General features: G+C 43.6%; 1 protein-coding gene across 3 annotated transcripts in view; it reads right to left on the bottom strand.

Moving 5' to 3' along the window:
* Window positions 1-1,487: 1,487 nt before the first annotated feature.
* Window positions 1,488-27,478, bottom strand: part of kank3 (KN motif and ankyrin repeat domains 3) — a 46,490-nt gene continuing 20,499 nt past the window's right edge. For 2 of the 3 annotated variants that reach the window (XR_010957905.1, XR_010957906.1), the window contains exons 2-11: window positions 21,746-21,849; window positions 18,902-20,854; window positions 18,191-18,290; window positions 16,704-16,961; window positions 12,366-12,453; window positions 11,146-11,365; window positions 10,542-10,684; window positions 6,477-6,677; window positions 4,606-4,810; window positions 2,778-2,864 (exon numbers count right to left, since the gene is read on the bottom strand). Coding sequence is in view for 1 of the 3 variants with exons in the window: in XM_067968201.1 (XP_067824302.1) it covers window positions 1,719-1,730; window positions 2,769-2,864; window positions 6,477-6,677; window positions 10,542-10,684; window positions 11,146-11,365; window positions 12,366-12,453; window positions 16,704-16,961; window positions 18,191-18,290; window positions 18,902-20,854; window positions 21,746-21,782 (3,108 nt within the window). In the remaining 2 variants the exon portion in view is untranslated. Of the gene's footprint in view, window positions 1,731-2,768; window positions 2,865-4,605; window positions 4,811-6,476; window positions 6,678-10,541; window positions 10,685-11,145; window positions 11,366-12,365; window positions 12,454-16,703; window positions 16,962-18,190; window positions 18,291-18,901; window positions 20,855-21,745; window positions 21,850-27,478 lie in introns of those variants that run through there. The other variant, XM_067968201.1, reaches the window with a different exon arrangement.

Raw genomic sequence — 27,478 nt, 5'->3', positions numbered from 1 at the left:
GTTACAGGCCAATGCCCACTCAGCACATGCTGAAGTTTATTAGAAGGTAGGTGCTTCTCCAGAAGATGGCAGCTGATTGAAAATCCTTGGCTCGCCCAAAAGTCAAGACAAACCAGCAGATTGTTTAAGATTGTTACCTGTGTGACGCACTGAAAACCAGCTGATGTCCTGTGGTGTTGCCCATGGTGGTTCAGAGATTTTATAAGAACAGCTGTGTTATGTCAAGTGTTTGAAACAGACTGAGATTTTGAAGTAAAACTTAAAGTAGGCAGCAAAAGACACAAGAGGTAATTTAATGGGTACCGTTAATCATGTCATTGTGAAATAGGTAAAATTTTGAATTTTTATTTTGTTTTAAAGTCTTTTTTGAGCATTAGAAGGACTAATTGAATAGCTCTTCCAAAGAGCCTGCACAGGCACGAGGGGCTGAATGGCCTCCTTCTGTGCTGTACGTTTGTATGATTAGAAATTTTAGTTACTGAAATAAATGGCGTATGAAAATTTTCAGAAGTGATTTGATTGGTTCATCGACATAGCGTGATGGCAAAATGATCAAATACGATTATAAAAATAGGTTTCATGGTTTCCATTATAAAAGCGTGACACAGGAAGTAAGGTTAATGTGTACAGGACATGCACAATGTACACTAGACCTGTAATATATTATAGGTAGATTGACAAATGGACAGACTGATACATTTCTGTCTTATAAGTGAAATGAAAATGGAGAACCTTCACGTCACTAAATGCCTTAAAAGGAGGATCTCCTTTACATGATTTTTTACCATGAATGTGAATTGTTGCTGGTTCACTCCAGCAGTGTTTGGAGGATCCTTCTCTGGAAGAAAGGTAAAGGCCCAAGAAGGTAGGTAATCTCTCTTCAACAGGAACTACGCCCCCCGGCCCCGTCCCACCTTGCACTGATGTGCACCGCACAAATTATAGATGTGAACCAGGCTGTCCATGATTCAGGAACACACCAAGTTCGTAAGGAATGGGTATTTTCTGATGGAAATATTGAGGCTTGTTATGAAATTTTACTCTGTACTCTGCCCAATGGAATAAAATCGGTGCAAATTTTACAAATATCCTTTTGAACCATCAATATTCAAACCTTCAATTGGATAGTTTGAAATACTTTTTTTCTCCCACTTTCCCTCCTGGGGGCTCTGACCACGTAGGGAGGGTAAGGTTCTTCAAGCAGGTGCTGCCCTCTGATAACTCATCCTCAGCTGGATGCTTAAGTTTAATACCTGCTTTCATCAGTGACTGAGGAGGCCTCAATAACCTCCTTCTGTTCACTCAGCAATAAACACATCACCTGTAAGGATTTATTAAGAAACCCCACCCCCCCCACAACCTTTGTACAATTGTGATGAGTAACCAAGGGCCAGCAATGTCTGCGGGGGCTCCGTCACACTGAGGTTTAAAGAGAAACAAAACATTAAGTACGAATTTCAGAGAAATCTGACTGCAACAATCACAGGAAAAGTTTAAAAATGTTTTATGTAAAATACAATTTTTGCCTCACATACAAAAGCATTTCTCAGGGTACTGTCAATCAGCTTAGCGATACATTGTGTATAATCAACTACCACTACACATATTAAAACATCCTTTAAAAAAATAATTTGTACAGGAAGAATACTGCAGGATAGGAATAAAGATTACGTCTCCGAGCTTTGTGTGGTGGGGCTGCAGGCTGTCGCTGCACCAGTCTACGGAGTGCCCTGAAAATAGGAAGTATCGGGATTAAAACACAACACAGCCGACTTCAGACACCGCAGCTTCCCGCAAAGAGCATTGTAGCCCTTGTGCAAATGTGGGTTAAACAGCAACAATACAAATGACACCAGGAGGATGCTCCAATTAAAAAAGAACTTAGATTTATACGGTGCCTTTCACAACCTCAGGACTTCCCAAAGCACTTTACAGACAATTAAGTACTTTTGATGTGTGGTCACTGTTGTAATGTAGGAAACACGGCAGCCAATTTGTGCACAGCAAGGTCCCACAAACAGCAATGAAATAAATGACCAGATCATCTGTTTTAAGTGTTGGCTGAGGGATAAATATTGGCCAGGACACCGAGGAGAACTGCTCTTCTTCATATAGTGCCATGGGATCTTTTACATCCACGAGAGGGCAGATGGGACCTCGGTTTAACGTCTCATCCGAAAGACGGCACCTCCGACAGTGCAGCGCTCCCTCAGTACTGCACTGGGGTGTCAGCAAGGCACGGCCCTGCTTCATGAATCGCCACATGTTGAGGTATAAAACTCATTACTGACATGTCAGTGAGGGAAGGCACTACTATCCCACTGGGAAGCTGAGTAGAAGCCACAGCCACTCTGCGGTTACAGTGGTGCAACTGAGACCGAGGAGCAAATTGTGCAGCTCGAGGGTTGGTACGGGGACTAGAGACCTGATGGGAGGGTGGCGAAAGTTTAAAAATGGGTCCAAAAGTATTTAATATCTTCATGCCCCTCATGGTGTAGAACGTCAGAGCTGGGAAGGTGATTTGATGTTTGGTATCTGATGTTGAATAGCTGAGGTTCCCCCAGTGATTTACAGATCTCAGCCCGGCCTCAAGCACGTTACCCCAGGTAAGCTCTTTGCCACCTTGTCAAGGTATTAGCTGAAGATAGGAAACAGGCCTCAGTCAGGCAAAGGACAACTCCTCCCCGGGGTCACACAATGCAAGAGAAGGTAACAGAAAAAGGTAAAACAATAGCCCACCCACCATGAGTAACAATATCTGTACTGACCGGTGGCAGTGGCTTGAAGTTCATGTGTGCGTAGAGCAAGACAGCAATGTCTTTGTTACTGGCCTCCAGAGCTACAGACAGTGCATTACTGCCATCCTGTGGGGGCACAGAGAACAACAGTTGTAGTTACCACTTTGTCCATGGGAGATAAAAATACAAACCACATATGCTGGAAATACACAGCAGGTCTGCAAATATCTGAAAGAGAGCAGGGAGCTTAACATATCAGCTCCAAAGCTTTCCTGAGAACTGGAAACTGAAGATGAGTGAAAGGAGGGGAACAGGAGGTAAAATCCAAGGGTCAGGCATGCTTTTAAAAACCCTGTTCGCAAACTATTAAACCCATTAACTCTCAGTGACAGGAATGAGCTACTGATGAAGAAGGTTCGCAATCAAAACATTAAAGTGCCTTTTCTCTTTCAGATGCTGATGGACCTGGTGAGTCTTTGTTTTTAAACCACTTTCTATATTTCTGCTACATCCAGTAAATTGAAATAAATAGCTGCAATGATAATCTGCAAATATAAAAATATTACACAAAACATGAATTCTCTGCACTCACAAATGGCACATGGTTTCCAATACATCATTCCTTGAAAGTGTGAGTGCTGATAGATAAAGCTATAATAAGGCCAGCGGTATTTTAGGTTTTATTAACAGGGGACTAGAGTACGAGAATAAAGAAGGATAAATTTGTGCAAAACATTGGTTAGGATACATTAAAAGTACTGTGAGTCGTTTTCGGCACACCATTAGAGAAAGGACATTAAAGCCATAGAGAGCGTACAGCATAGATTCACCAGGATGATGCCAGGGATGGAAAACTATAATGAGAAGAGTCTTGAGATTCTGTGACTATTTCACTAAAGTAAAAGGAGGCTGAGAGAAGATTTAAGAGAGGATTACAACATTATGAAGGGTTTTGATAGAGTGAATAGGGAAAGACTATTTCCTCTGGTTGGTTAGGCCACTGTAAGAGTACTGTGTATAATTTTGGGTGTCAGTCACCATAGGTTATCAATTTTAAATTGTCACTAAGAGTGAGGAGAGAGGATGGGAGAAATTTATTTACACAGAAGATTGCTGGAGCCTGGAATGTTTTGCCTCAGAGGCTGGTTGAGGCAAAGAAGATTGCAACTTTTAAGGAATAAAGGGACAAATTTTTGAAGTAGACGAAGATACAGAACTGAGGGGGAAGAGTGAGGCAGTGGGATTCGGTCCGCATTCGTTCTGGATTGTTCCAGCAAAGAGCCGGTACAGACACGATGGGACGAATCACCTCCTTCTTTGCTGGTTATTTCTGTGATATGCCTCAGGACTTCAAAATGTATTGTTTATATCGTACTCTAAAAGTTCTAATTAGGAATGCAAACTCCTTTTATGTGCAGCTACATCCAACTGTGGGTCAGCTGCAGTGAAAGTTGAACATTTGAGAATTTTGGATGTCTGAGTGATAATCGGTCTCTTGTGTTAATGCTTCAAATTGAATGAATTCTCAAAAGATGTTTGAGGATGAGGTTTCTCCACAGGACCTGACATCACGTTAAGGTGTGAGGTATCACCCTCAGCTCAAAATCTATTCATTCACATTGAGTTAAGCAACACCTTCCTGCACCAGGAGCAGTATCCTCTTGCCACAATTCCCAGCTGGTATATCCTCCATCTGTCCCTGGGCTGCTGATGATTACCATGTGAATAAGGCAACAAACTGAACAGATCTGAGGCATCACTTGATTTACGTTGCAGAAAAATTTCAGAGCTTTCAATTTTTGGAATTTTTATCTCCGATTATTTACCTCCCTAAGTTGGGATGAACCTATGACAGTGCAGATTGTACCTGGTCTGAAAAGGCCACCTTCCTTTGTTCTGATCTTGGTTATATCTTTATTTAATGCCTCATTCACTACCCATGACCTGTAAAATCAGTTCAGCGACTCCTCGAGCAGGAAGGATTTTGGGAGTGGGATTGAGGTGCAGTCAGATTCCGTGCTGCCGACCTTTAATAGCCCAGGAGTTTGGAGTGAATTAGCAAATCTACCAATCTAAACAAGAAATAAATGATTCACATATTTCATATTTCCAATTTTTTAAAATTGATTTGCCTTTGAAGCTAAAGGCACCAACATTTAGTCAATATCTTTAATACAGTTGGGTTACTATAGGTTAGTGTCAGCCAAAGGAAAACCGTCAAGAGCCCTAAAAACTGATCGAGTCGTTAATTTGGTAATAATTACCGGATTGTTTTGCAAATTATATTTAAGGGTTAATCATAGAACGATACAGCACAGGAGGAGGCCATTCGACTCATCGTGCCTGTGCTGGCTCGTTGAAAGAGCAATTCAATTAGTCCCACTTCCCAGCTCTTTCCCCATAGCCCTGCAACTTTTCCCCCTTCAAGTATTTATTCAATTTTCTTTCGAAAGTTATTATTGAAACTGCTTCCACTGCCCTTTCAGGCAGATCATAACAACTCTCCGCGTAAATCTGTTTTTCCCTCATGTCGCCTCTGGTTCTTTTGCCGGATTCAGACACTTAACAGATACATTGTGTGAGTGGCACTCAAAAGTCATGTTATTCCTTCTGCGGATTTATGTCAGTCTGTCCAGTACTGGCACCGTACATACTTTGTACTGCAAGCATTTACTGACGGGCCACCCTGAAAGGCATCTCCAAATTAAGCAGGTCACCAGTAGCTGCAGTACCGCCGAGAGCCTGCTAGTGGCCCCACTGTTCTAGCATAAACCATTGTTCAGCAGAGACATCAGTCAGGAAATACCAGCTGCTCACGGACAAAAACATTGACAAAAACGCACTGAAAAACAGGGCAATAAGCAGACTATTTTTTTAAACCTACCGCCCAACTCGATTTTGAAGCGGGCCTGGAAGTGGGCGGCCAGCGTTCCCGCCCGAAACAGGCCACTGCAGTCCGCTCTGGAATCACTGCAGGTAAGTTTTCAAAAAAAGTGTTTTTTTTTGTGGGGTCAGGAGGTGCTTAAACCTCCATCTGATGCCAAATAAATCTTCCCATCAGCTGCCGACTGCTCAATGCCGCCCCTAACCCTCCCCGGCTTTAAGCTTTGACTTCCAGCTCAGCTCTGTGGAGGAATCATTGAATCTTACAGAACAAGAGGCCATTCGGCCCATTGTGCCTGTGCCGGCTCTTTGAAAGAGCTATCCGATTAGTCCCATTCTCCTGCCCTTTCCCCACAGCCCTGCAAATTTCTCCTTTTCAATTCCCTTTTGAAAGTTATTATTGAATCTGCTTCCACCACCAGTGCATTCCAGATTATAACAACTCACTGCCTAAACAAAAATTCTCATCTCCCCTCTGGTTCTTTTGCCAATGATCTTAAATCTGCGTCCTCTGGTTACTGACCCTCTCGCCAGTGGAAACAGTTTCTCCCCATTTACTCTATCAAAACCCCTCATAATTTTGAGCACCTCTATTAAATCCCCCCTCAACCTTCTCTGCTCGCAGGAGAACAACCCCAGCTTCTCTAATCTCTCCAGGGAACTGAAGTCCCTGGTCCTGCTGGATTTCCCACCCCCATTTGGCGAGCTGCCTGTCAACAATCGTTGAGCTCGCCGAAAATTATGCAGGTGAGGCCCTTCCACTGCCGCCGACCGAGGAGAGTTGCTTGGTTGCACTTTAGGACTTTTCAGCCGCTCCCATTTTTGTATTTCAGCCGCAGCAAAAAAAAAACCTACGTTATCGGTCAGTGAGATGTTGCAATCTGGCTGGTCCAGGAGGCGCTTCACAACCTCCGCACGTCCGTGCTCACAGGCGCACATCAGCGCAGTGGAGCCCTCGTTGTCCTGACAATTAACGTCAGCTCCACAGTCCAGCAAGGCTCTTACCATCTCGATACGCCCATGACTGACGGCCAGCATCAAGGCCGTCTGACCCGCCTAGGGAAGAATAACAGACACTTTTGAACTTTGCGTTATGTGTTTGGGTTTTACCTCGGTATCTTCCTTGCGCTTGGCGTCAAGGACCATTCCCGTAAGTGAGCACTCACTGCCTGCAAACCCAAGTGTCAATTTACCTGCAAACTATCTGGCAATGTAGTGTTGCCCAGGGATTGAACAGAAACCATTGTTACTGTATTTACCTTATTGGATAGGGCAGAAGCCCTCCGTGATCTCCTAGACTTCAGAAAGTGGTTGAACACCCAATCTGACTGCAGTTTAGGTGAGAAACAGGTAACAGACGGGCAATAGTAATAAAGAATACAGCAGATTATAGTAATTTACAGAATTTACCTACAACTCCTCAATCCAAAAACAACAGGGGTTAAAATCATCTTCAACTAGGGCCCTGAACTGGCGGGTAGCAGATCGGCCGCCTGTTAAACACCTCACCCGATTAAATTTCTATTGACTTCAATGAAAAGGAAAATCGGGGGGTGGTATAACAGGCCGGGGTGGGGGGGGGGGGGTATAATGGGCCGGGGGGGGGGGGTATAATGGGCCGGGAGGGGGGTGGGGGTTAGAATGGGCGGCCGATCCACTACCACCCAGTTTAAGACCTTGCCGAACTTGAGTTTCATCCCCGACAAATGTTGGAACTTTCACCAGTTCACTCACTAATACTAGACCTGGAACAGGGTCTGTAATAATTACATGGAGTTTTGTTGGAGTCTCCAGCCCCACTCTAGAGGGCCTCAAAAAAACTAACCAATCATCTGAGATATACTTTCCAACCCATTGAAGTTCAATCAGGAACAATATAAATCAAATCTATCTCTGATAATTTTTTTTCATAAAACCAAAATAAGAGTCAAATAATAATTTTATTGTGAGGACCCAGGATGCACTCCAGCCCACCAGTCGCGGAAAGCCTCAAGCATACCGGCAGACACCGCGTGCCCCCTCCCCAGGGCCACCCAGGCACGGGGAATGCCGCGTAAGAGCGGCAGACAGTCGGAGCGACCGCCCCCACAGGCCGCGTCTAACCTGGACCTGTGTATCTCTGATAATTGCATCTGGCTGACAAACGTTCTCAGGATTTAAAACATGTGGGACATTTGCTGGCCGGGGTATATCTATTGTACCCTTTGAAGTTAAAACCTGCGATATAGGAAAACAAAAAGGTTCCTTTCTTTGGATGCAAGTTTATCGACTTAACACAAGAGTGTCCTGAACTTCCTTCAGATGCGAGGCAGCCGCCTATTTGCATGTGCTACTTGGCACTTTACTGTAATTTAACAAAGTCTAGACTATTGCCAGCAGTCTGTTGCAACCAAAATTGTGTTTGTGTCGGAATAACAGCTGTGAGGCGGCCTTTTGTACACCAGACGTAAAACATATTCTCTACAACCTGGGGGAAGCAAGTTTAGCAGTAACTAAAAGTCAAAGGTGACCAATCGCATCACAGGTAGATATTAAAAATAAATAGACTTTATGAGTCAAACTGTGGGTGAACTCCTATTTCTCATACTTTGTTCATAGGCCGTCTGTGATCATCCTGATCAGGGAGAATGGTAAACTTTTCCTGTTCATCTGTAATATATCATATTAAACATCATATCGATATTTCTTTTAGTCATTCTCGGGAAGTGGGCGTCACTGGCAAGGCTGGCATTTATTGCCCGTCCCTAGACGCCCTTGAGAAGGTAATGGCGCAGTCCGTGTGGTGAAGGCGCTCCCACCGTGCCGTTAGGTAGAGAGTTCCAAGATTTTGACCCAGCGACAAAGGACTAAATGTATCATCGTGTCTCGTTCACGGGATGTCACGACAAAAAATGACACTGGAAGTGTCACTACACTCAGTCACGTGGGCTCTGAAAGAACTGCTGAGGGAAACAAGGGACTGAGAAGTCCGTGCATCCAGAATCCCCGGCCCTTGGCTGAAGAATTAATAACAAGCCACCAACTCAGCTGTCTGGGAAGGTCCAGAACAGCAGGTGGAGCAACTGTAATTTAATTAGAAGTGGAGATAACAGAGGATTTGGAGTGGCTGAGAATGGATTACTCTGCCTCCCACTGTGCAGCTGCAATGACAAAGAATCACAGATAATAGAATTTTTAAAAATTCGAATTATTTGCCAATAATCTGTTGGCAATAACACAAGGGAGTGGGTTTAATCCAGATTTAATCGATTGGTGTGTGCTGAATTACTTGGCTCTTGGTATGATGGAACCACATAAACAGGAGGAATCATTGAGCTCTTCAGTGGCTCGATTTTATGCAGACTACACCCACTGAAAAGGCCGAGTTCAAACCTTTGCAGACAAGGCCACAAGCAATCAGCTAATGTGGCCGACCTTTCCACGGGAACTACAGTTCAAACTTAAATCCTGAAGAATGCGGTCTCCACACAAATTTACACATTACCCAGGATTAGGGACTACACTCCACTGAAGACCAGGGGTACACACTCCAGCCTAAATATTAGGGGGTTCACTCTGCTGTGTGTGACTGAGTATATTTGTGTGTTGGATAGCACGTGTGAGTGTGTACATGTGCAAGTTGGTGTGTATGATAAGGGGGAAGCAGTAGTATATTTGGATTTTCAAAAGGCATTCGCTAAGGTGCCATACAAGAAGTTGTTACACAAGATTAGGGCTCATGGGATTGGGGGTAATATATTTGCATGGATAGAGGATTGGTTAACGGACAGAAAACAGAGTAGGAATAAATGGGTCATTTTCAGGTTGGCAGGTTGTAACTAGTGGGGTGCCACAAGGATCAGTGCTTAGGCATCAGCTGTTTACAATATATATCAATGACTTAGATGAGGGGACCGAGTGTAATGTATCCAAGTTTGTTGATGATACAAAGCTCGGTGGGAGGAGGACGCAAAGAGGCTGCAAAGGAATATAGACAGGTTACGTGAGTGGGCGAGAAGGTGACAGATGGAGTATAATGTGGGGAAATGTGAAATGTTCCACTTTGGTAGGAAGAATAGAAAAGCAGAGTATTTTTTTTAAAAGGTGAGGGACTAAGAAATGTTGGTGTTCAGAGGGATTCGGGTGTCCTTATACACTAATCACAGAAAGTTAACATGCAGGTACAACAGGCAATTAGGAAGGCAAATAGTATGTTGGCCTTTATTGCAAGGGGGTTGGAGCACAAGAGTAAGGAAGTCTTGCTGCAATTATGTAGGAGTCTGGTGAGACCACACCTGGAGTACTGTGTACAGTTTTGGTCTCCTTACCTAGGGAAGGATATACTTGCCTAAGAGGGGGTGCAACAAAGCTTCACTAGATTGAATCCTGGGATGAGGGGGTTGTGCTATGAGGAGAGATTGAGTAGAATGGGCCTATATTCTCTGGAGTTTAGAAGAATGAGAGGTGATCTCATTGAAGTGTATAAAATGCCAGAGGGAATGATAGGGTAGATTATGAGAGGCTGTTTACTCTGGCTGGAGAGTCTAGAACTAGGAGTCTCAGGATAAGGGGTTGGCCATTTAGGATTGAGATGAGGAAACATTTCTTCACTCAGAGGGTTGTGAATCTTTGGAATTCTCTACCCCAGAGGGCTGTGAATGCTCAGTCATTGAGTTTATTCAAGACTGAAAATCGATAGGTTTTTGAATACTAAGGGAATCAAGGGATATGAGAATAGGGTGGGAAAGTGGAGTTGAGGTAGAAGATCAGCCACAATCTTATTGAATGGCAGAGCAGGCTCGAGGGGTCATATGGCCTACTCCTGCTCCTATTTCTTATGTTCTTATTTTTAAGGAAACAGCTGCTGTTTTAAGTTTCAGCTTAGTTTCAAGTGTATTACTTGGTGTAAACTTGGTGTGAATTTCAACTGTCGTTATTCACCTGACTGGCCTTGGCATTGACATTTCCCAAACTAAACAACTGCCTCACAACGTTCATCTCTGCATCAGTCTCCATGGCAGCCAGTGCGGCGAGCATGATCGCGGTGTAACCCGCCTTGTTCTGCCAATCAACGTTACAAACACCTGAAAAATAAAAGAATAAGAGACGTTAATGGCTGTCATGACAAGTGGAAGACTACGGATACTGCGAGACTGGCCGCCGACACAACGTTGGGATTGAATCACTGAACCCTACTGTAGTCAACTATCAAGTAATTTAGCTGCAATTTTAAATTGAGCATTAGAACCAGTGCAACTGGAGTGCGGCAGGTATTTCACCATTAGAGACGACGGTAGATTGTTTAAAGTTAATGAATGTGATGCTCACTGATCAGCTATTAAGTTACGTGTTGACTCCACTGTATATGGGACTCTGCTCATAAAACAAACATTTGTCAGTTCTGTTTATAACCTATTAATAGATCAATAACATGATAATGTTCACGCGAGGGACACATTGAGGAAGGTGCTAAATGCCAGCTGTGAGCATCACCCCCATGCCAGTGGCCTTTACCCCATCAGTGATCGCCACTCTCCGAGCTCACCAGTGTCCAGCAGGAGTTTGACAATCTGGAAGTTGGAGTGAGAGACGCAATAGTGCAGGGCCGTGTTGCCATTTCCGTCAGACAGGTTGACAACGTGCTTCAGGATTGCTGGTGACATCTCCGCGAAGCCCATCAGATAGTCAGCGACGGTCTGCGGGGAGGCCGACTTCTGGCTGGAGACTCTGAACCATTCCTGCTGGACCGCATTCAAACTTGACATCTGCAAACACGCAACAAGAGCACTCAGGGAACTTCCAGGACCTTTGCTTTTGACTTTCCGCCATCTTACTCGACTGCTCTCATCCAAAGCTAATTACCGAGCTGGGAGCTGGAGCCAGCTGGCCACAGATTCCTGCGTCCTCTCCAAATGAACCCACCCTAAATATAGGCCGGTATCAGATACAGCCCGTGTCAGCCCACAGCAGCTAACAACCAGAACAAAACATCTTAGATTAATCTTCGCTTGACATTTTAGCAGCTCGAAAGCAGTGCCTCTGGGAGCACAACAAAGAGCAGCTTGAGCCGAAGGTTGAGGTGTACTTTGGTCACTGGTGCTGAGCTTTCCGGCAACGGGTTAACAGTGAAAGCTTGTGGCTGGAACAAGCGACAACTCCGGCAGAGAGAGGGGGCAGACGGGGAACGTGCGCTTGGCCTCCATCCGAGCCGAGAGAGAGAGAGGGGGAGGTGCCCACAGGGCGAGCCCCCACTCCACTCTTGCGAGGTGGAAAATGGAAAGACTTGCATTTATGTAGCGCCTTTCACGACCTCAGGACGTCCCAAAGTGTCTTACAGCCAATGAACTACTTTTTGAAGTGTGGCAGCCAATTTGCACACAGCAAGCTCTCCCAAACAGCAATGTGATAATGGTCAGATTATCTGTTTTAGTGATGTTGGTTGAGGGTTAAATATTGTCCAGGGCACCAGGCAGAACTCTCCCTGTTCTTCTTTGAATAGCGCAGTGGGATCTTTTCTGCCCACCCAAGAGGGCAGACAGGACTTCAGTTTGACATCTCGTCCAAAAGACGGCACCTCCCGACAGTGCAGCACTCCCTCAGTACTGCACTGGAGTGTCGGCCTAGATTATGCGCTCAAGTCCTCTGGAGTGGGGCTCGAACCCACGGCCTTCTGACTCAGAGGCGAGAGTGCTACCCACTGAGCAACGGCCGACACAACGACCCTGATGCAAACCTCTAACTCCACCTCTCCATGACATCACTCACCACCTCCTTGCTCTTCACCGTGCTCGAGTCATTGAAATGATTCTTCAGGATCAGACAGACTTCCCGCATCTTCGGACTCAGCTCAAACCTGCGGAAAAGGAACCAGCAGAAACTTCAGGACAGAGAACAAACCCCAGAAACCTCCAACACTCCCGGGAGAGAGAGCGTTTAATGGGGCACAGGATATATTGCAGCCTAAAACTGCCACCTAATCACACCTTAAAATCTAAATCATTTTAAAAGATATGAAAATTTCTATAAATATAATCATTTTTAAATAAATATACAATGTAGAACACCCATTTTATTGATATTTTCCATGTGCAGGTATAAGGGAGATTCTTCACTCAGGACTCCACAACTTACTTTTATACAGTTCCTTTCATGGAGCAAATAAGCCCAAAGCACTTTACAGGCACTGCCAGTGGCATCAAGCAGGAAGTGGGAACAAGTAGGGGAGCTGACCAGAGGGGCAGTAGATTTTATGAGGATTTTGAAGTTAGGGAGAGAGGTGGCTGGGGGTGGGGGGGCGGTGATAGGGAGAGAGGTGGCTGGGCGGGGGGGGGGTGATAGGGAGAGAGGTGGCTGGGCGGGGGGGTGGGGGGTGATAGGGACAGAGGTGGCTGGGCAGGGGGGTGGGGGGTGATAGGGACAGAGGTGGCTGGGCAGTTCTGTGCTCGTCCAATATTGAGTTATGGGTTTAAATCAGGAACGTACTTACGAATGATTAATATGATCAGGGTCAGTGTGAGATATTTAGAAATCTACAGTTTAACCTTAAAAGTGCAAACCTAAGAAAAATAAAAAGGCAGAATGTTTGTGTATTCGCACAAGGCCTGTCAGGCATTGTAGGTCCTCAAAGCTGCCACCAGAAACTGGCTTGTGATTCAAGTGCAGCCAATTCCAACCCAATCAGAATGAAGAACGTCCAAGCGAGTGGAGAGAGAGAGAGAGAGAGAGATCTGGGCGTTTTAGTGCATTGGTCTCTAAGGCTTCATGAGCAATGCTGTGAAGTGATAGCTAGATTGAAAAGGGTGTTGGGGTGCATTTATAGGACGATTGAGTATAAAGACCTTGGTCAGGCCTCAGTTAGAATACTGTATCCAGTTTTGGTCTCCTCAGATGGTGGGTGATATTGAAAGGGTGCAGAGGAGGCCCACCAGATTAAATCCCATCTTAAAGTATCTTAGTTATCAAGATAGACTAAAAGAGCTGGGACTCTTTAGCGAAGTGTAGATTTAGGGGTAATCTGATTGAGGTTTATAAGATGATAAAAGGAATAGATTGTGTTCCAGTTGACAGTTTGTTCCAATTAAATACGTTAGGGAGGACCAGGGGTCACAATTTTAAGTTGTACGAGGCCAGATCTAGGTTAGATGTCAGGAGGTGGTTCTTTTCCCAGAGAATAGTGGACCTCTGGAACAGGCTGCTGGCTCGTGCGGTGGACGCCGATTTGCTGAATTCCTTCAAGCGAGAGCTGGACCTGTTTCTGGCGAGATCACCTCTTACAAAAGGTATGTAATGCATAGAATTCAGGGCCAGAAGAGATCACCAAATGGGGGGGGGGGGGGGTCAGAGAGGAATTTCCCAGATTTTTTTCCCCCCAAATTAGCCAGGGTTTTTGTCTGGTCTTTCACCTCAACCAGGAGATCACATGGCATGGAGTGGGGAGTGTATATATTGTGATACATAAGGCATCCCGATTGTGTGGGACAGGCTGGATGGGCCAGTGGGTCTTTTCCTGTCTGTCATTGTTCGTAAGTTCAGGCCATGGGGAACAGCCTGACGCAGGTCCAAACCACGGGAGTGGATTTCAGCGAGATCAGGAGTTGTTCTGGTTTACAATGTTGAGTGTAACTGTGGAAGTGAAAGACGAGCACCAGCCAACAGGAGCTGTAAGTCACTGATCTCAGGAAGGAAATGATGTGTTGGATACAAGTTAGAGAAACAAAATCTCTAAACCAGGACACAGGAGAGTGGGGAGATAAGAAGAGTTCAACCCAAGCCACGTGCCAATTAATGAATCACTAACAAAACGCCAGGAATGTTCTTAAGCAGCCAGATTATAATAAACAACAAATGAGTGAACAATAAACACTTAAGACAGGAAAGCAAAAAATAAACTTTCATAAATTCTAAGAATGTGGAAGAGCAAGGATCCAAACACTAGGCAGTTATCAAGTGTCTCCAACGCATAGCAACAGCAGATGTGCTCCATTTATGAACTCACACCTAAAAATAAAGGCAGGCTATTGACGAACGTAATAACCTGCAGCAAACGTCTAAATCCACAGCCAGACACAGCACAGCACAGCTGGAGAGTAGTAAGCACAGGGCTCTGCGACTGCCAAAGAGAAGCTCATCAGGAAGAATTTGGGAGCTGCAGATGATTTTATCCTACTCCTGTCACTTTGCAGCAAATATTAAAAGGATGTTCTTCGTGATCTTTCGAGTCTTCCCCAAGCTTTGAAATTAGGGTTCACTTGTACCCATCTGATTCATTACAGTGTTCACCTGCTCCATCTACGTGGCAGCATTCTGTGGCGCAAGGTGCTAATTTCAGATGACTAACCTCACTGGTTATTTGGAGCAGGGCTGCAGTGAAGTGATAAATCTGTTGTATGAGGACTCCTGGGATTAATGATGGTTATTATGGCACTCAGGATGATGTAACAGTTTAATTCTGATTGATTAAGGAGTGTGATAATTGGGCGATGTTAAGTGTGGGTGTGTTTATTTGGCAGTGCCCTGAATTCTCACTCTCTGTCTCAGTTCCAATGTGACCTTGTGGTACTTTCCTTTAATTGTGAACTGCTCTTAACCCACAAAGGCTATTGCACTGATGTGGTTTCTAACGACCCCATTGGCACAATTTCCAGCTACTTCACTGGTACACATTCTAGCTACTCCTTGCCACCGGTTTCTAGCTGCTGCATTGCCATGATTTCCAGCTGCCCTGTTGGCACTGGCACAATTACTAGCTACCCCAATGGTATGGTGTCCAGATTCTAGCTGACCCACTACCACAAGATCTAGCTCCTCCACTAACATGGTTTCTAGCTGTCCCATTGGCACGGATTCTAGTTAACCCACTGGCACAGTTTCTAACTGCCCCCACGGGCATGATTAACAGATCCGCTGTACATTTCCTGCCTTTCTGTCTGCTCCCTGGCAGCAGTTTCTTTCGCTGCTCTTTTACTTGACTTGTTACGATGGTGCACTTTCCTGTTTTGCTGCACATTCCTGATTCCCGTCTGGTGTTAGTCTAATCTTATCAGTTTCTTTTTGATCCTCCTATGTTGGATTCAGAGGCTCCACATGGATTCACATGTGCAGAGTCCAGGCATTATTCTACTGTCAGGATGGTTGGAGACGATTGTCCTGCATCTAACACAGCAAACATCCAAGATACCAAGGAGGAAATTAGTGCTTGAGATCTCTTCAACAAATATCGGAGTCAGATTAAACAATCTGACGCAAAGCAGCAGCTTATAACACAATATTTATCATTTATATAGGCTAGATTTTTCTTTCGGTGTAATTACCACCAGAATGGCTATTGCCAGGTTTTAAACAGACTGGAAGTGGGGTGTTTACATCCAATTTTCCTCTGTCAGCTCATTCAACAGCCTAGAATGTATGCTGTGGCTGAGATCCATCAACTCAGCTCAACTCAAATTGCACCTTGGACTGTCGAGATCTGAATAGCTCAGCTACTCGTTGCTTAAGGATTTTGAAAGGAATGGTAGGGTAGATGGAGAGAAACTTTTTCCTCTGGTGGGAGAGTCAAGGACTAGGGGACATAACCTCAAAATCAGAGCCAGGCCATTCAGGAGAGAAGTTAGGAAACACTTCTTCACGCAAAGAGTGGTAGAAGTGTGGAACTCTCTCCCACAGAAAACAGTAGATGCTCGCTCAATTAATAATTATAAATCTGAGATTGATGGATTTTTGCTAGCCATGGGAATTAGGAGATATGGAGCCAAGGCGGGTGGATGGAGTTAGGATACAGATCAGCCATGATCTCATTGAATGGTGGAAAAGGCTCGAGGGGCTGAATGGCCTACTCCTGTTCCTATGTTTCTATGTTTAACCAGCTAAGCATCGGGAAACAGGTTCCAGATTCTATTTGTGCTACATATTTAAACTGTAATTCTATATGTATTCATGTATATATAGATATAAAAATGGAGATGTAAATAATATTTCCCTTCTTTGCAAGCCACAAAAGAGGATATAATATAAAATTCATAAAGAAGATTGGTGCTTTTGTCCAATGCAAAAAAAAATCATTTTGACGGCTTAGATATTAGAGCAAATTAATAAACCAGTTCTCACTTCTCCTTGACTTCCTCTTCGTCGATTCTCTCCTCTTCTCTCTTCTGTTTACTCTCCTCAAGCTTTTCCTCTTTCACCTTGTCCCTGCATTGTTCGGTACATTCACAGCTGTCACTGTCACTGTCGTCCAGGTTTGCAATGCCACCTTCATCTGAGCTGTCACTGCAATTTCCCAACTCACTTTCCGAACTATCTCCAATCACCTTGTCAGAGGAACTCTCCTCGCCACTCGATTCCTCGCTCGAAGTTGTCTCATATCTGTAATTTTAAATGCAACAACTTTTCCATTGTAATTATAAAACATCACAGCACTGCAAATGTCACACCCTAATGTTGTGTGTGCAGTCCTGTAGTCAAAAATCCACTTATAGGATCACAAAGCACAGAAAGAGAAAAGGCCCTTTGGCCCATCGAGCCTGCTCCAGACCGCAATGTATACATAAACACTCCCTGATGCCCTAAGGTAATCCAGCAAAATTGCAGCATGTTTCTTCATCTCCACTGTTCACCCTTGGTCTTTCACTGTACACTTAGACATTTGCAAATTTATACACAGTCCCTTTCATATTTCATTGACATGCTATGTTCAAATTTCAGATCTATGCAACAACAAAAGAAATAAAAGTTTCACATATAATCACTGGGCAGTGTTCACATCCAAGTCAAACAGTCTCTGTGCACCACAGACAATGCAGTAAATGGAACAACAGCAAATTACAAAATCCTCAACCTGCCTAATCAGATTGCTGGACGTGTGGTTGCAAACCATCCATGAGGTATGTTTATGAAGGACATCAACCTTGGAATCAAGTGTTGTACAACTTGGGCTTTACCAGAAACTAGAAATACCAGCAGTGAAAATCCAAGAGATAGTGTCCGAGTTACAATACATATTGGACATGCGCATTCCCTGTGGCCAGCACCAGTACCTAGAATGGGGTACCCAGAATGACACACAGCACTCTAACTGTATCTCAGAATTAAAACACAGATAGTGTTATCTATTCATGTTTACCCATGTTTGCAATTACCCATTGTAATAACCGCTATCAAGACCACAATATATCAAACAAAAGTTTACTATTGTCATGAAATATGTTGATAAATTCTTATCATATAACCCAGGATCATGGACCAAAAGAGTGCAATTTGAAAACTTGAAGTGAAAACCTCCATCATAGGCTATAAGTAGCAAATGTAGGAGAGCAATTTCCAGACAGTCATCAAACCTTGGGGTTCAGGTGATGAGTATAATCAGATGGAACTTCACGCTCATGGTTTACAATGTCACATATCACAGCTCATGGCCTTTCTGCCCATTTGATTTCATTTCTGTGTAATCCAGATCAAGAAATCCTTGATTGGTGTAGTTTAGTTAATCATGTTTTATTCTCCATTATTCTACATATAAACCACTGATAAATATACAAGTTATCCACATCAATATAACTTTACAAAACTTTGGTCAGATGATTGTAATTACTTACTCTCCATTCAAGAGGCCAACAAATTGTAAGTTTTTTTTGCTGCCATTTGACTCTGTATTGGTTGATCCATCCTTCTTTTTCATGATTGACTTCAGCACTCCTAATAGAAAGAGACTGGTATAATGACATTGGTTACAGTAGTTCACTACATCTAATCCAAGACAGCCTGACACCATCAGCATAGAAAGGATCTGCCTGAAACATCTCTCTCATGGTTATTTGGCATTCAAACTGGAGAACCTGAATGAGTTTCACTACCAAAATGGAGATAATCCACCACCACTGCAACTAACAGCTCTGACTGGAGTACAGGAGCACTATTGAATCTAGGGTCCCATTAGCTCCATCACTCCACTTCTGTTAACAACCTTTAGTCATTTTAGTTTATCAACGCATAACCTAGGCATGCCAAATAGTTGGTTGAGGTTTGGAAGCTAGAGCTGCGTAGCCTGAGGTTAAGGTTGTGGCGACTAATGCTGTAACACTTGCTCTGATCCCTCCTCCCCCATCTTGTTGAACAATCTGTTTTGTGTACTTCACTAGGATTAGTTACTGTGTGACCCATCAACCCCTGGAATTGACAGTGAATGGAAAGAAATGTTTTTTGCGCATTTCAACCTTCAAGATGCAAAATGATCAATCAATTATTTCTGATTAGACTTTTACCCATGGGACCCGACATCAAATTAAAATATAAAGCCACCGACTCACCTTTGGTAGGATTGACTGTGTGGTGCTGTTCCAGGGGCTTTTGCTCATTCTCCTCAGTATTTGCATTTCTCTCACACAAAACCTGCAAAGATGTGCTACAGAGTTTGACTGCAACACGATTCTCTTGGACCTTGTCCTTTGATAAGTTTACCCTAGTCACCTCATTCTTAACTTTTTGTTTAATGTCACAATCTTTTATTTCTACAATCTGACTGCATGCTAACACTTGATCACTGTCGTTTGTATCACATTCAATAGTTTCCATCTTCATCTCACCCTCCAGTATTTCTCTGGCCATCTTTTGCCTAAGTCCACTCTTACATTGACTATAAATACCCAAATTCTCCCCAGGATCTGCATCATCAGTGTCCTCTTGTGTAATTGGAGTATCTGGACCAACAGAGACCTCTTGTACTTGTAAGCTACAATTGACTCCTATGCTGGACATCTGCGGTGTGCAATCCACAGATGCATCTGTAATCTCCAAGTGATCACCTACTGCTCGACTCATGACTGGAACTTTGGCTTCCAAGTTTTCATTGACCATAAGTGGCTGGGCCATCACGCTGGCATCAATCATCTTCCTGCAAGTGACAAGTGGCATGTCCAACTTTAAGTTGTTCAGTTCATTGGTTGTATCTTCCAGCTCTGCCTCAATCATGGAGATATTTGCTTTCTGACCATCAATAATTTCTTGTAGAAATTCAATTTCCTCCTGTGCCTCAGTGGTGAGCCCCAACATTGATTCAACAACTCCAACACAGACATGTCTCACTTCCACTTCCGTTCCAACTGCTACTTCTTGAGAAGGTCTCTCTGACTTGTAGTAAAAGACAGCCTCATTCATGTCCTTTTCTTCTCCTGCACCCACCGACTTCAACAGCACATTTTTGCTTGGAGAAGTTGGAGAACTTCCCAGAGATGTGCCTTTACAGCCTGCTCTGTTCCTTTCTACAACTGTCAATTTCTCAGTTAGTCGTCTAAGTTCTTTAATTTTACTGGACCTCTTCTCATTGTTGTCACCAACATCAATATGAAACTCCACCACCTTCTTGGCTTCTGGTTGGTACTGTGCCACGTTCCCTGTGCTGTACGACCGCTGCCGAAGACTAAGGACCTCAGAGGGACTACAGACTTTTCTTTTTTTCAGCTCAGCCATGAGCTGCCTCTTCTCTTCATCTACTGCTGAAAGTTTCCTCTCCAGATATGGAATAATTTTCACTTGTTCTTCGAGCTCCTTCAGCCTCCTCAGGCCAGCTGCCATCTGCTCGCGGATGTGTTGAAGATGAGCTGGTGTGATACTTGCGACCGGTGAGCTTCTTCCCGAGTTCATAGGGCTAAACCTGAAAAAGCCAGTGAATGACGGATTGGAGACTGGGTTAAAATCGCCATTTCCGATAGAAGTGTTTTGTTGAACAGATGGGGATGTTTGGCTTTGACTGTATGAATTTATGCCCGATTTGGATCCAGTGCTTGACAACCTGGGTCTCGGTATGTCTTCAGTAGTCAACTGTTCCTGCTGCAGCCTCCGACTGGTCTCCAGCAATGTCTTTTCCACACGAAGGTTCCTCAGAGAAGACCTTGGGGAAGGTGGTGGAAGAAGACTATTGTATGGTGGTGGTGACACTGCATTTAAGCGCTGACTACAAACAGGATCCTTTATTTCATAAGCAACTGTGTGAGTTCTAAACTTTGGTGTTGTGGGCAAAGTTTTAATATCCTCACTGGTTGAGGAGGACAATGACTCTGTGGAGGTCCATCCACTGGTGTTCGTTGTTGGTTTTATTTTTGGTTTACGATGAATGTTCAGTTTCTTCAGAGTGTTTCCACTTTGAATGTCATCAACATATTTGAGGAAATCCAGATCTAACTGGAAACCATACGGTGTTTCTACAGCATAAGGGCTCTTCTCACTGTCATCCAACTCGTTATACAAAGCACGACTTCCCAGATCTAGGGAAAGATAGAACATTGTTACTAGGTTTGTAGTTAACAAAAATCACAGCACATATATGTAGAGTTTTTCACATTGAAATAAGTGTTGATTTTGTAGCACTCAAAGATCACTTTTTGGCTTTGAATCTGATGAGTGACTAAATAGCCCAGATATACAATATAGTTAAGAGCATACAGGAATTTAACCCGGTATATTACTTTAAATTAAACTGCAGAAGTAGTACTTGGGGACACAAATTCAAATGAGTAAAAAGTAATTTTAGGATAGATATCAGAAAATTCTTCTTCACACAAAGAGTGATCGACAAGTGGAATCAACTTCCAGACAGAACTATAGAGGCAAAAACCCTGGTATCAATTACGAAACTGCTAAAGTGGGGCAATGTTAGGATCTCTCTTGTTGGATCAGTTAAGATGGGCCGAATGGCCTTCCTAATCTGTAACTATTGTGTGACCTTGTGAATATAACGACGTCATCGTGGGGTGGATCAGAAGTGTAACACGGAACCACTTCTGCTCCGAGTTTGTCAAATGGAGGAATTCCAGTTATCCACATGATTAATGGCGGTACATTTCCAACGATTCGAACTCTGGTACGGCCTGTGGAGAATGTGAATAATGACCCAGTGCACTCACACCCTTCATTAAATTGATTTATGTGCTGCATCCAATGATTTGGATAATTGAAAGCTCAGAATAACGGAAATGCCAGGGAGGTGGGACCAATTATGGGAGCTGCAATTTGGATGGATTTTTGTTAACCCGGCATTTGTATTCACCCAGGATCTAGCAAGAAAGTGGATTCTTGTAAAAGGATCCCCCCACCCCAGAAGTGGCTGCAATTGTGATGAGAAGAGTGGATACACGAGTGGGTGTGCGGGTGCTTACCCGGGATACTCAGATTCATTCGCGCTGGTCGTGCCATCTTTCCTCAAATGTTCAGAGCGCCCATGAAATCAACAGGTAATTGTCCTCCCAGCCAATCAGGCAGCCTGGAATAAAACACAATGGAAATGTAACGCCACTATCTGTATCATGGCACGGTTGGATGCAGTGATGCTCAGAGCCTCAGTGGGGCAGAATGCTGGTTTGAGTCTCGCGCTCCACTCAGTTCCTGAACTGAGAGGTGCCAAGTGGAGGCTGTGGTATTGTCCTCCAAAAGGAAGAAGAATTGGAGGGAGAATCTTGCCTGCTGGCCAACTACAGGGGTTGAGAGTGGACCAACCTGTGAATAACCAGGCCTCTGATTGATTAGATCAATTCTGTTTTTATTACATGATATTATAGGAGTTTTACTATTGTTTTTGAAATCAAATTCAGTGATACTGTTCATTTATCCACAAAAACGGTAAACCAGTGGCCTTGGATATAAAATGACAGAAAATTGAAATACCTTTAAGGGCTCCAGAGACAGACATTGAAGTCACCAACACAGACCCTGGGGTCCAATCCCAGACGGGGTCCAATCCCAGACAGGTTCCAGCCGCCTCTTCTCCCGGTGAGTGAGCTTCATGTATTCCTATCTAACTTGCTCAGAATAGGGAAGTGCAGATAGCAGGGAATAGATGCGAGATGGCTGTTGAACAGGAGGGAGCAGGAGCTTGATCTGGAGCCAGAGTGCCAGTAGGTGGAGTGAGGGGCCCCACCAATGTACTCCCCGCTTTTATTGATCGTGGGATCTGCTCTGGCATAAAGACATTAAAGCAATGGAGGGGAGGTAGAAAAGGGCTCACATGAAGCCCTCAGGCCCAATGACCTGCTACATTCTGTAAAATACAGTTGGAGAGTTCCTCAAGCATATTGTTCTGCAAATAATCTCACTGGCTAGAGGTTTCTCACAGACAGACTATTCCCTGATTAGCTCAAACACTATCGAAGGACATTTATTAAGATAGCAGCTGGTGATTGAGTCACCCCACTATGTTATAACATGAGCGTCTGTTTAAATTCTGTAAGACAGAGTGAGATATGAGAAACACCAGGAGCAGTCAGAAAGAGAGAGAGAGAGAGAAAGTAAAATGAATGAATGGGATATATTGATCTTTTTTGAATATATTTAGGAATTTTGCTGTGTGTGTTATGTTGTAATACTGTAACTCTTTACTTACTCTGTTCTACTGCCCATTAGCAGGTGGCTGCTTAATCCACTACACACTCCAATTCATTTAATTAGAAACATATTAGTTCTCATTCCCAATGGATGCTTATGGCAAATTTCTGGCTTGTATCAGAAAAAAATGCTTCAGTGAGCATAGCAATTAATGGGTGAAAATTTAATACTGGGATTAATCTCCAGAAATGTTTACAATGACTATGTGTAATTAAGCTGCATTTAATTCAAACGGCTGGGAAATAAATAGTGCTGATAGGAAGTTACATGTTGCTGAATTCCATAGTTACATTTGCAGTCCATTTATGTTCCATCCTTTACCCTCAAAAGCTCATTATTATCATCAGGATCTTTTTAATTTGTTTCTAGGATGTGGGAGACACCAATAAGGTCACATTTAGGCCCAGCCTAGAATCAATTACTCTAATGCTCTCCTGGCCTGTCTCCATCCACCACATTCAATAAATTCCAGATCATCCAAAACTCAGCTACCCATAATTCAATCCCACACCATCACACCTCTCCTCTTAGACCTACGCTGGCTCCTGCTACCCCAAAGCCTCATTTAACATTTTCATCCTTGTGTTTAAATCCTCTCATGGCTTCACACCCCAAGCTCTAACTTCCTCCAGCACTACAACCCCAGCCATACACTCCATTCCTCTTGTGCACCCCCCTCCCGTCACCTCACAATTGCTGGCTGCGCCTTCAGCCACCTAGGCCCCACTATCTGGAATTCCCTCCTTAAACTCCTCCAGCTCTCCATTGCCTGCTTAAGGCCCTCCTTAAAATCCACAAATCTATGACAAAGATATTGGTCATGTCTCCTGCTCTCCCCCACTTTGGGTGGGCAATCGATTTCCTTACACCTCTGTGAAGCATCTTGGCATGACGTTTCTTATATGTTACGAACACTATGTAAATGCAAGTTGTTGTTGTCATTGATGAGTGAAAAGCAGAAATGAGAGGCTGTAAGCATGTTTGTACTTAAACCTGCCAAAGACCTGGAACAATTATAGATGCTGTAGATTGTAAGTAGAGGCACGACGGTGGATAGGCAATGGCTAACATTTAAGGAATGAATTGCAACAATTATACATTCCTTTCTAGCGCAAAAACATAAAAGGAAAAGCAGCCCAACCGGCTAACAAAAGAAATTAAAGATAGTATCAGATCCAAAGAGGAGTTATATAAAGTTGCTAGAAAAAAGTAGTCAGCCTGAGGATCGGGAGCAGTTTAGAATTCAGCAAAAAAGGACCAAGAGATTGAGGGGAAGAGAGGAAATATAGAGTATGAGAGTAAACTTGCAAGGAACATAAAAGTGGACTGTAAAAGCTTCTACAAGTATGTAAAAAGAAAAAGATTAGTGAAGACAAATGTAGGTCCCTTACAGTCAGAAACGGGAGAATTTATTATGGGGAACAAGGAAATGGCAGAGCAATTAAACAAATGCTTTGGTTCTGGCTTCACGGAAGAGGACACCAATAACTTCCCACAAATGCTAGGGAACCAAGGGACTAGTGAGAAGGAGGAATTAAAGGAGATTAGTATCAGTAAAAAAAGTGCTGGAGAAATTAATGGGACTGAAAGCCGATAAATCCCCAGGGCCTGATAATCTGCATCCCAGAGTATTAAAAGAGGCAGCCATGGAAATAGTGGATGCATTAGTGATCATCTTCCAAAGTTCTATAGATTATGGAACAGTTCCTGCAGATTGGAGGATGGCAAATGTAACCCCACTATTTAAAAGAGGAGGGAGAGAGAAAACAGGGAACTACAGACTGGTTAGCCTAACATCAGTAGTAGGGAAAATGCTAGAGCCTATTAAAAGGATGTGATAACAGGACATTTAGAAAACATCAATGGAATTAGACAAAGTCAACATGGATTTATGAAAGGGAAATCATGTTTGACAAACCTACTGGAGTTTTTTCAGGATGTAACTGGTAAAATAGATAAGGGAGAACCAGTGGATGTGGTTTATTTGGATTTTCAGAAGGCCTTTTATAAAGTCCCACATAAGAAGTTAGTGTGAAAAATTAAAACACATGGGATTGGAGGTAATATGCTGGCATGGATTGAAAATTGGTTAACAGACAGGAAAGAGAGAGTAGGAATAAATGGGTCTTTTACGGGGTGGCAGGCAGTGACTAGTGGGGTACAGCAGCCATTCACAATATATATCAATGATTTGGATGTGGGAACCAAATGTAATATTTCCAATATTGCTGATGACACAAAACTAGGTGAGATCGTGAGATGTGAGGAGGATGCAAAGAGGCTTCAAGGCGATTTAGGCAAGTTGAGTGAGTGGGCAAATACATGGCAGATGCAGTATAATGTGGATAAATGGGAAGTTATCCACTTCGGAAGGAAAAAAAGAAAGGCAGAGTATTATTTAAATGGTGATAGATTGGGAAATATTGATGTACAAAGGGACCTGGGTGTCCTTGTACACCAGTCACTGAAAGCAAACATGCAGGTGCAGCAAGCAGTTAGGAAGGTAAATGGTATGTAGGCCTTCATTGCAAGAGGATCTGAGTACAGAAGCAAGGATGTCTTACTGCAGTTATACAGGGCCTTGTTGAGACCACACCTGGAGCATTGTGTGCAGTTTTGGTCTCCTTACCTAAGAAAGGATATACTTGCCACAGAGGGAGTGCAGCAAAGGTTCACCAGGCTGATTCCTGGGATGGCAGGACTGTTTTATGAGGAGAGATTGGGTTGACTCGGCCCGTATTCACTCGAGTCTAGAAGAATGAGAGGGGATCTCATTGAAACATATAAAATTCTGACAGGGCTAGACAGACTGGATGCAGGGAGGATGTTTCCCCTGGCAGGGGGGGTCCAGAATGAGGGGTCACAGTCTCAGGATATGGGTTAGGACATTTAGGACTGAGATGAGGAGAAATTTCTTCAGTCAGAGGGTGGTGAACCTGTGGAACTCTATCACAGAAGGCTGTGGAGGTCAAGTCACTGAATATATTTAAGAAGGAGCTAGACAGATTTCTAGACATAAAAGGCATCAAAGAGTATGGTGAGAGCAGGAATATAGTATTGTGATAGAGGATCAGCCATGATCATATTGAATGGCGGAGCAGGTTCGAAGGGCCGAATGGCCTACTCCTGCTTCTATTTTCTATATTAGCTGTTTTGATCACCTGGTTTGTGTTTGCAACTTCTAACATTCATTAGGCAAAACAAATAGCTCGGTCATAAGCAAACATTTGATAGAAAACTACAAATTAACCCACCGATCAGTCATGGTGTAAAGGATCTAAAATTTAATTGTCACTAGCTCAAAAGGAGCTACTGAAGCAATCTGAAGTTTACGCAGGCAAGAATCACTTTCGAATGCAATGTAAGGTTGTGATGGCTTTAGATGGGGTGCTGTGTACTCACACACATACAGGCAGTAGCAGTTAACAGAAACCAATTTCCCTATTTTGACTTAGGAGATCCTTTTATGTAAAATTTTACATGAGGGGGTAGGAGACGGATTTTCTAGAGCTTTTTTCCTTGTTGGCCCTGGGTTTTTCCCTGGTTTCTTTTGCCTCTCCCAGAAGATTACATGGCTGTGTGTACGTGTGTGTGTGGAGGAGGGGGGTGGTGTCTAGTGCAGATGCTCCAGCCATCATGAGCTTGGGGCAATCATTTTTGTACGTTCGTAAAATATAGAACTTATGAACTGCAACTGGACGGATCCTGGGTCAGTCACAACCTCTGAAGGTTGACCTTTGCTTGCTCTCCAGACACCACACACAAACTGGTCAGCAAACTAATATAAAAAAACAGCACACCAATGATCATAGGCCACAGCCTGCTCAGGAATCTCCGCCTATTTATATCACAGTGCTTGTAACCTCTGTACCCTGAGATCACCATCCACTGAACAATGGCAGCACACGGGTAAATTATTGTAAGACCAAAAATAAACTGCATCAACTTTTTAAACAATAAACACACTGGAGGAGTAACAAAAGCTGTGCCCCAAAATACACACATCAAACATTCCTCTCACATCTTTCCATTATCTGCCCTAATTATTTGCCTGCGTTGTAAATGTCATTTATACCACTCAGGACTCCAGTGTTATTGAATGAGCTACTCATAAATATGAGGCAGATTCATTGGTGTCCCTTAAATCAAGTCATCTGCAGATAATTGAAACTCACTAACTCCTGCACTCATTAAGAATGACAATGATCTGGAATTCTGTTAGACAACACATGGATTCCAGAGGCACAACTTGCATTCTCTCCACGCACGAGCTGACATGTTTGTACCAACAAACAAACACTTAATCGACGTTCCTCACACACCAGACTGCACATATATCAAGCTGCACCTGTTACTGTCACCAGGATTCCTCACACCAGACTGCAGCCGTTACTGTCACCATGATTGCTCACACCAGACTGCAGCCATTACTGTCACCAGGATTGCTCACACCAGACTGCACCCGTTACTGTCACCAGGATTGCTCACACCAGACTGCACCCGTTACTGTC

The sequence above is a fragment of the Heptranchias perlo genome, chromosome 29, assembly GCF_035084215.1.
Source record: "Heptranchias perlo isolate sHepPer1 chromosome 29, sHepPer1.hap1, whole genome shotgun sequence".
NCBI lineage: Eukaryota > Metazoa > Chordata > Chondrichthyes > Hexanchiformes > Hexanchidae > Heptranchias > Heptranchias perlo.
This window is presented reverse-complemented; position numbering and strand designations above follow the sequence as displayed.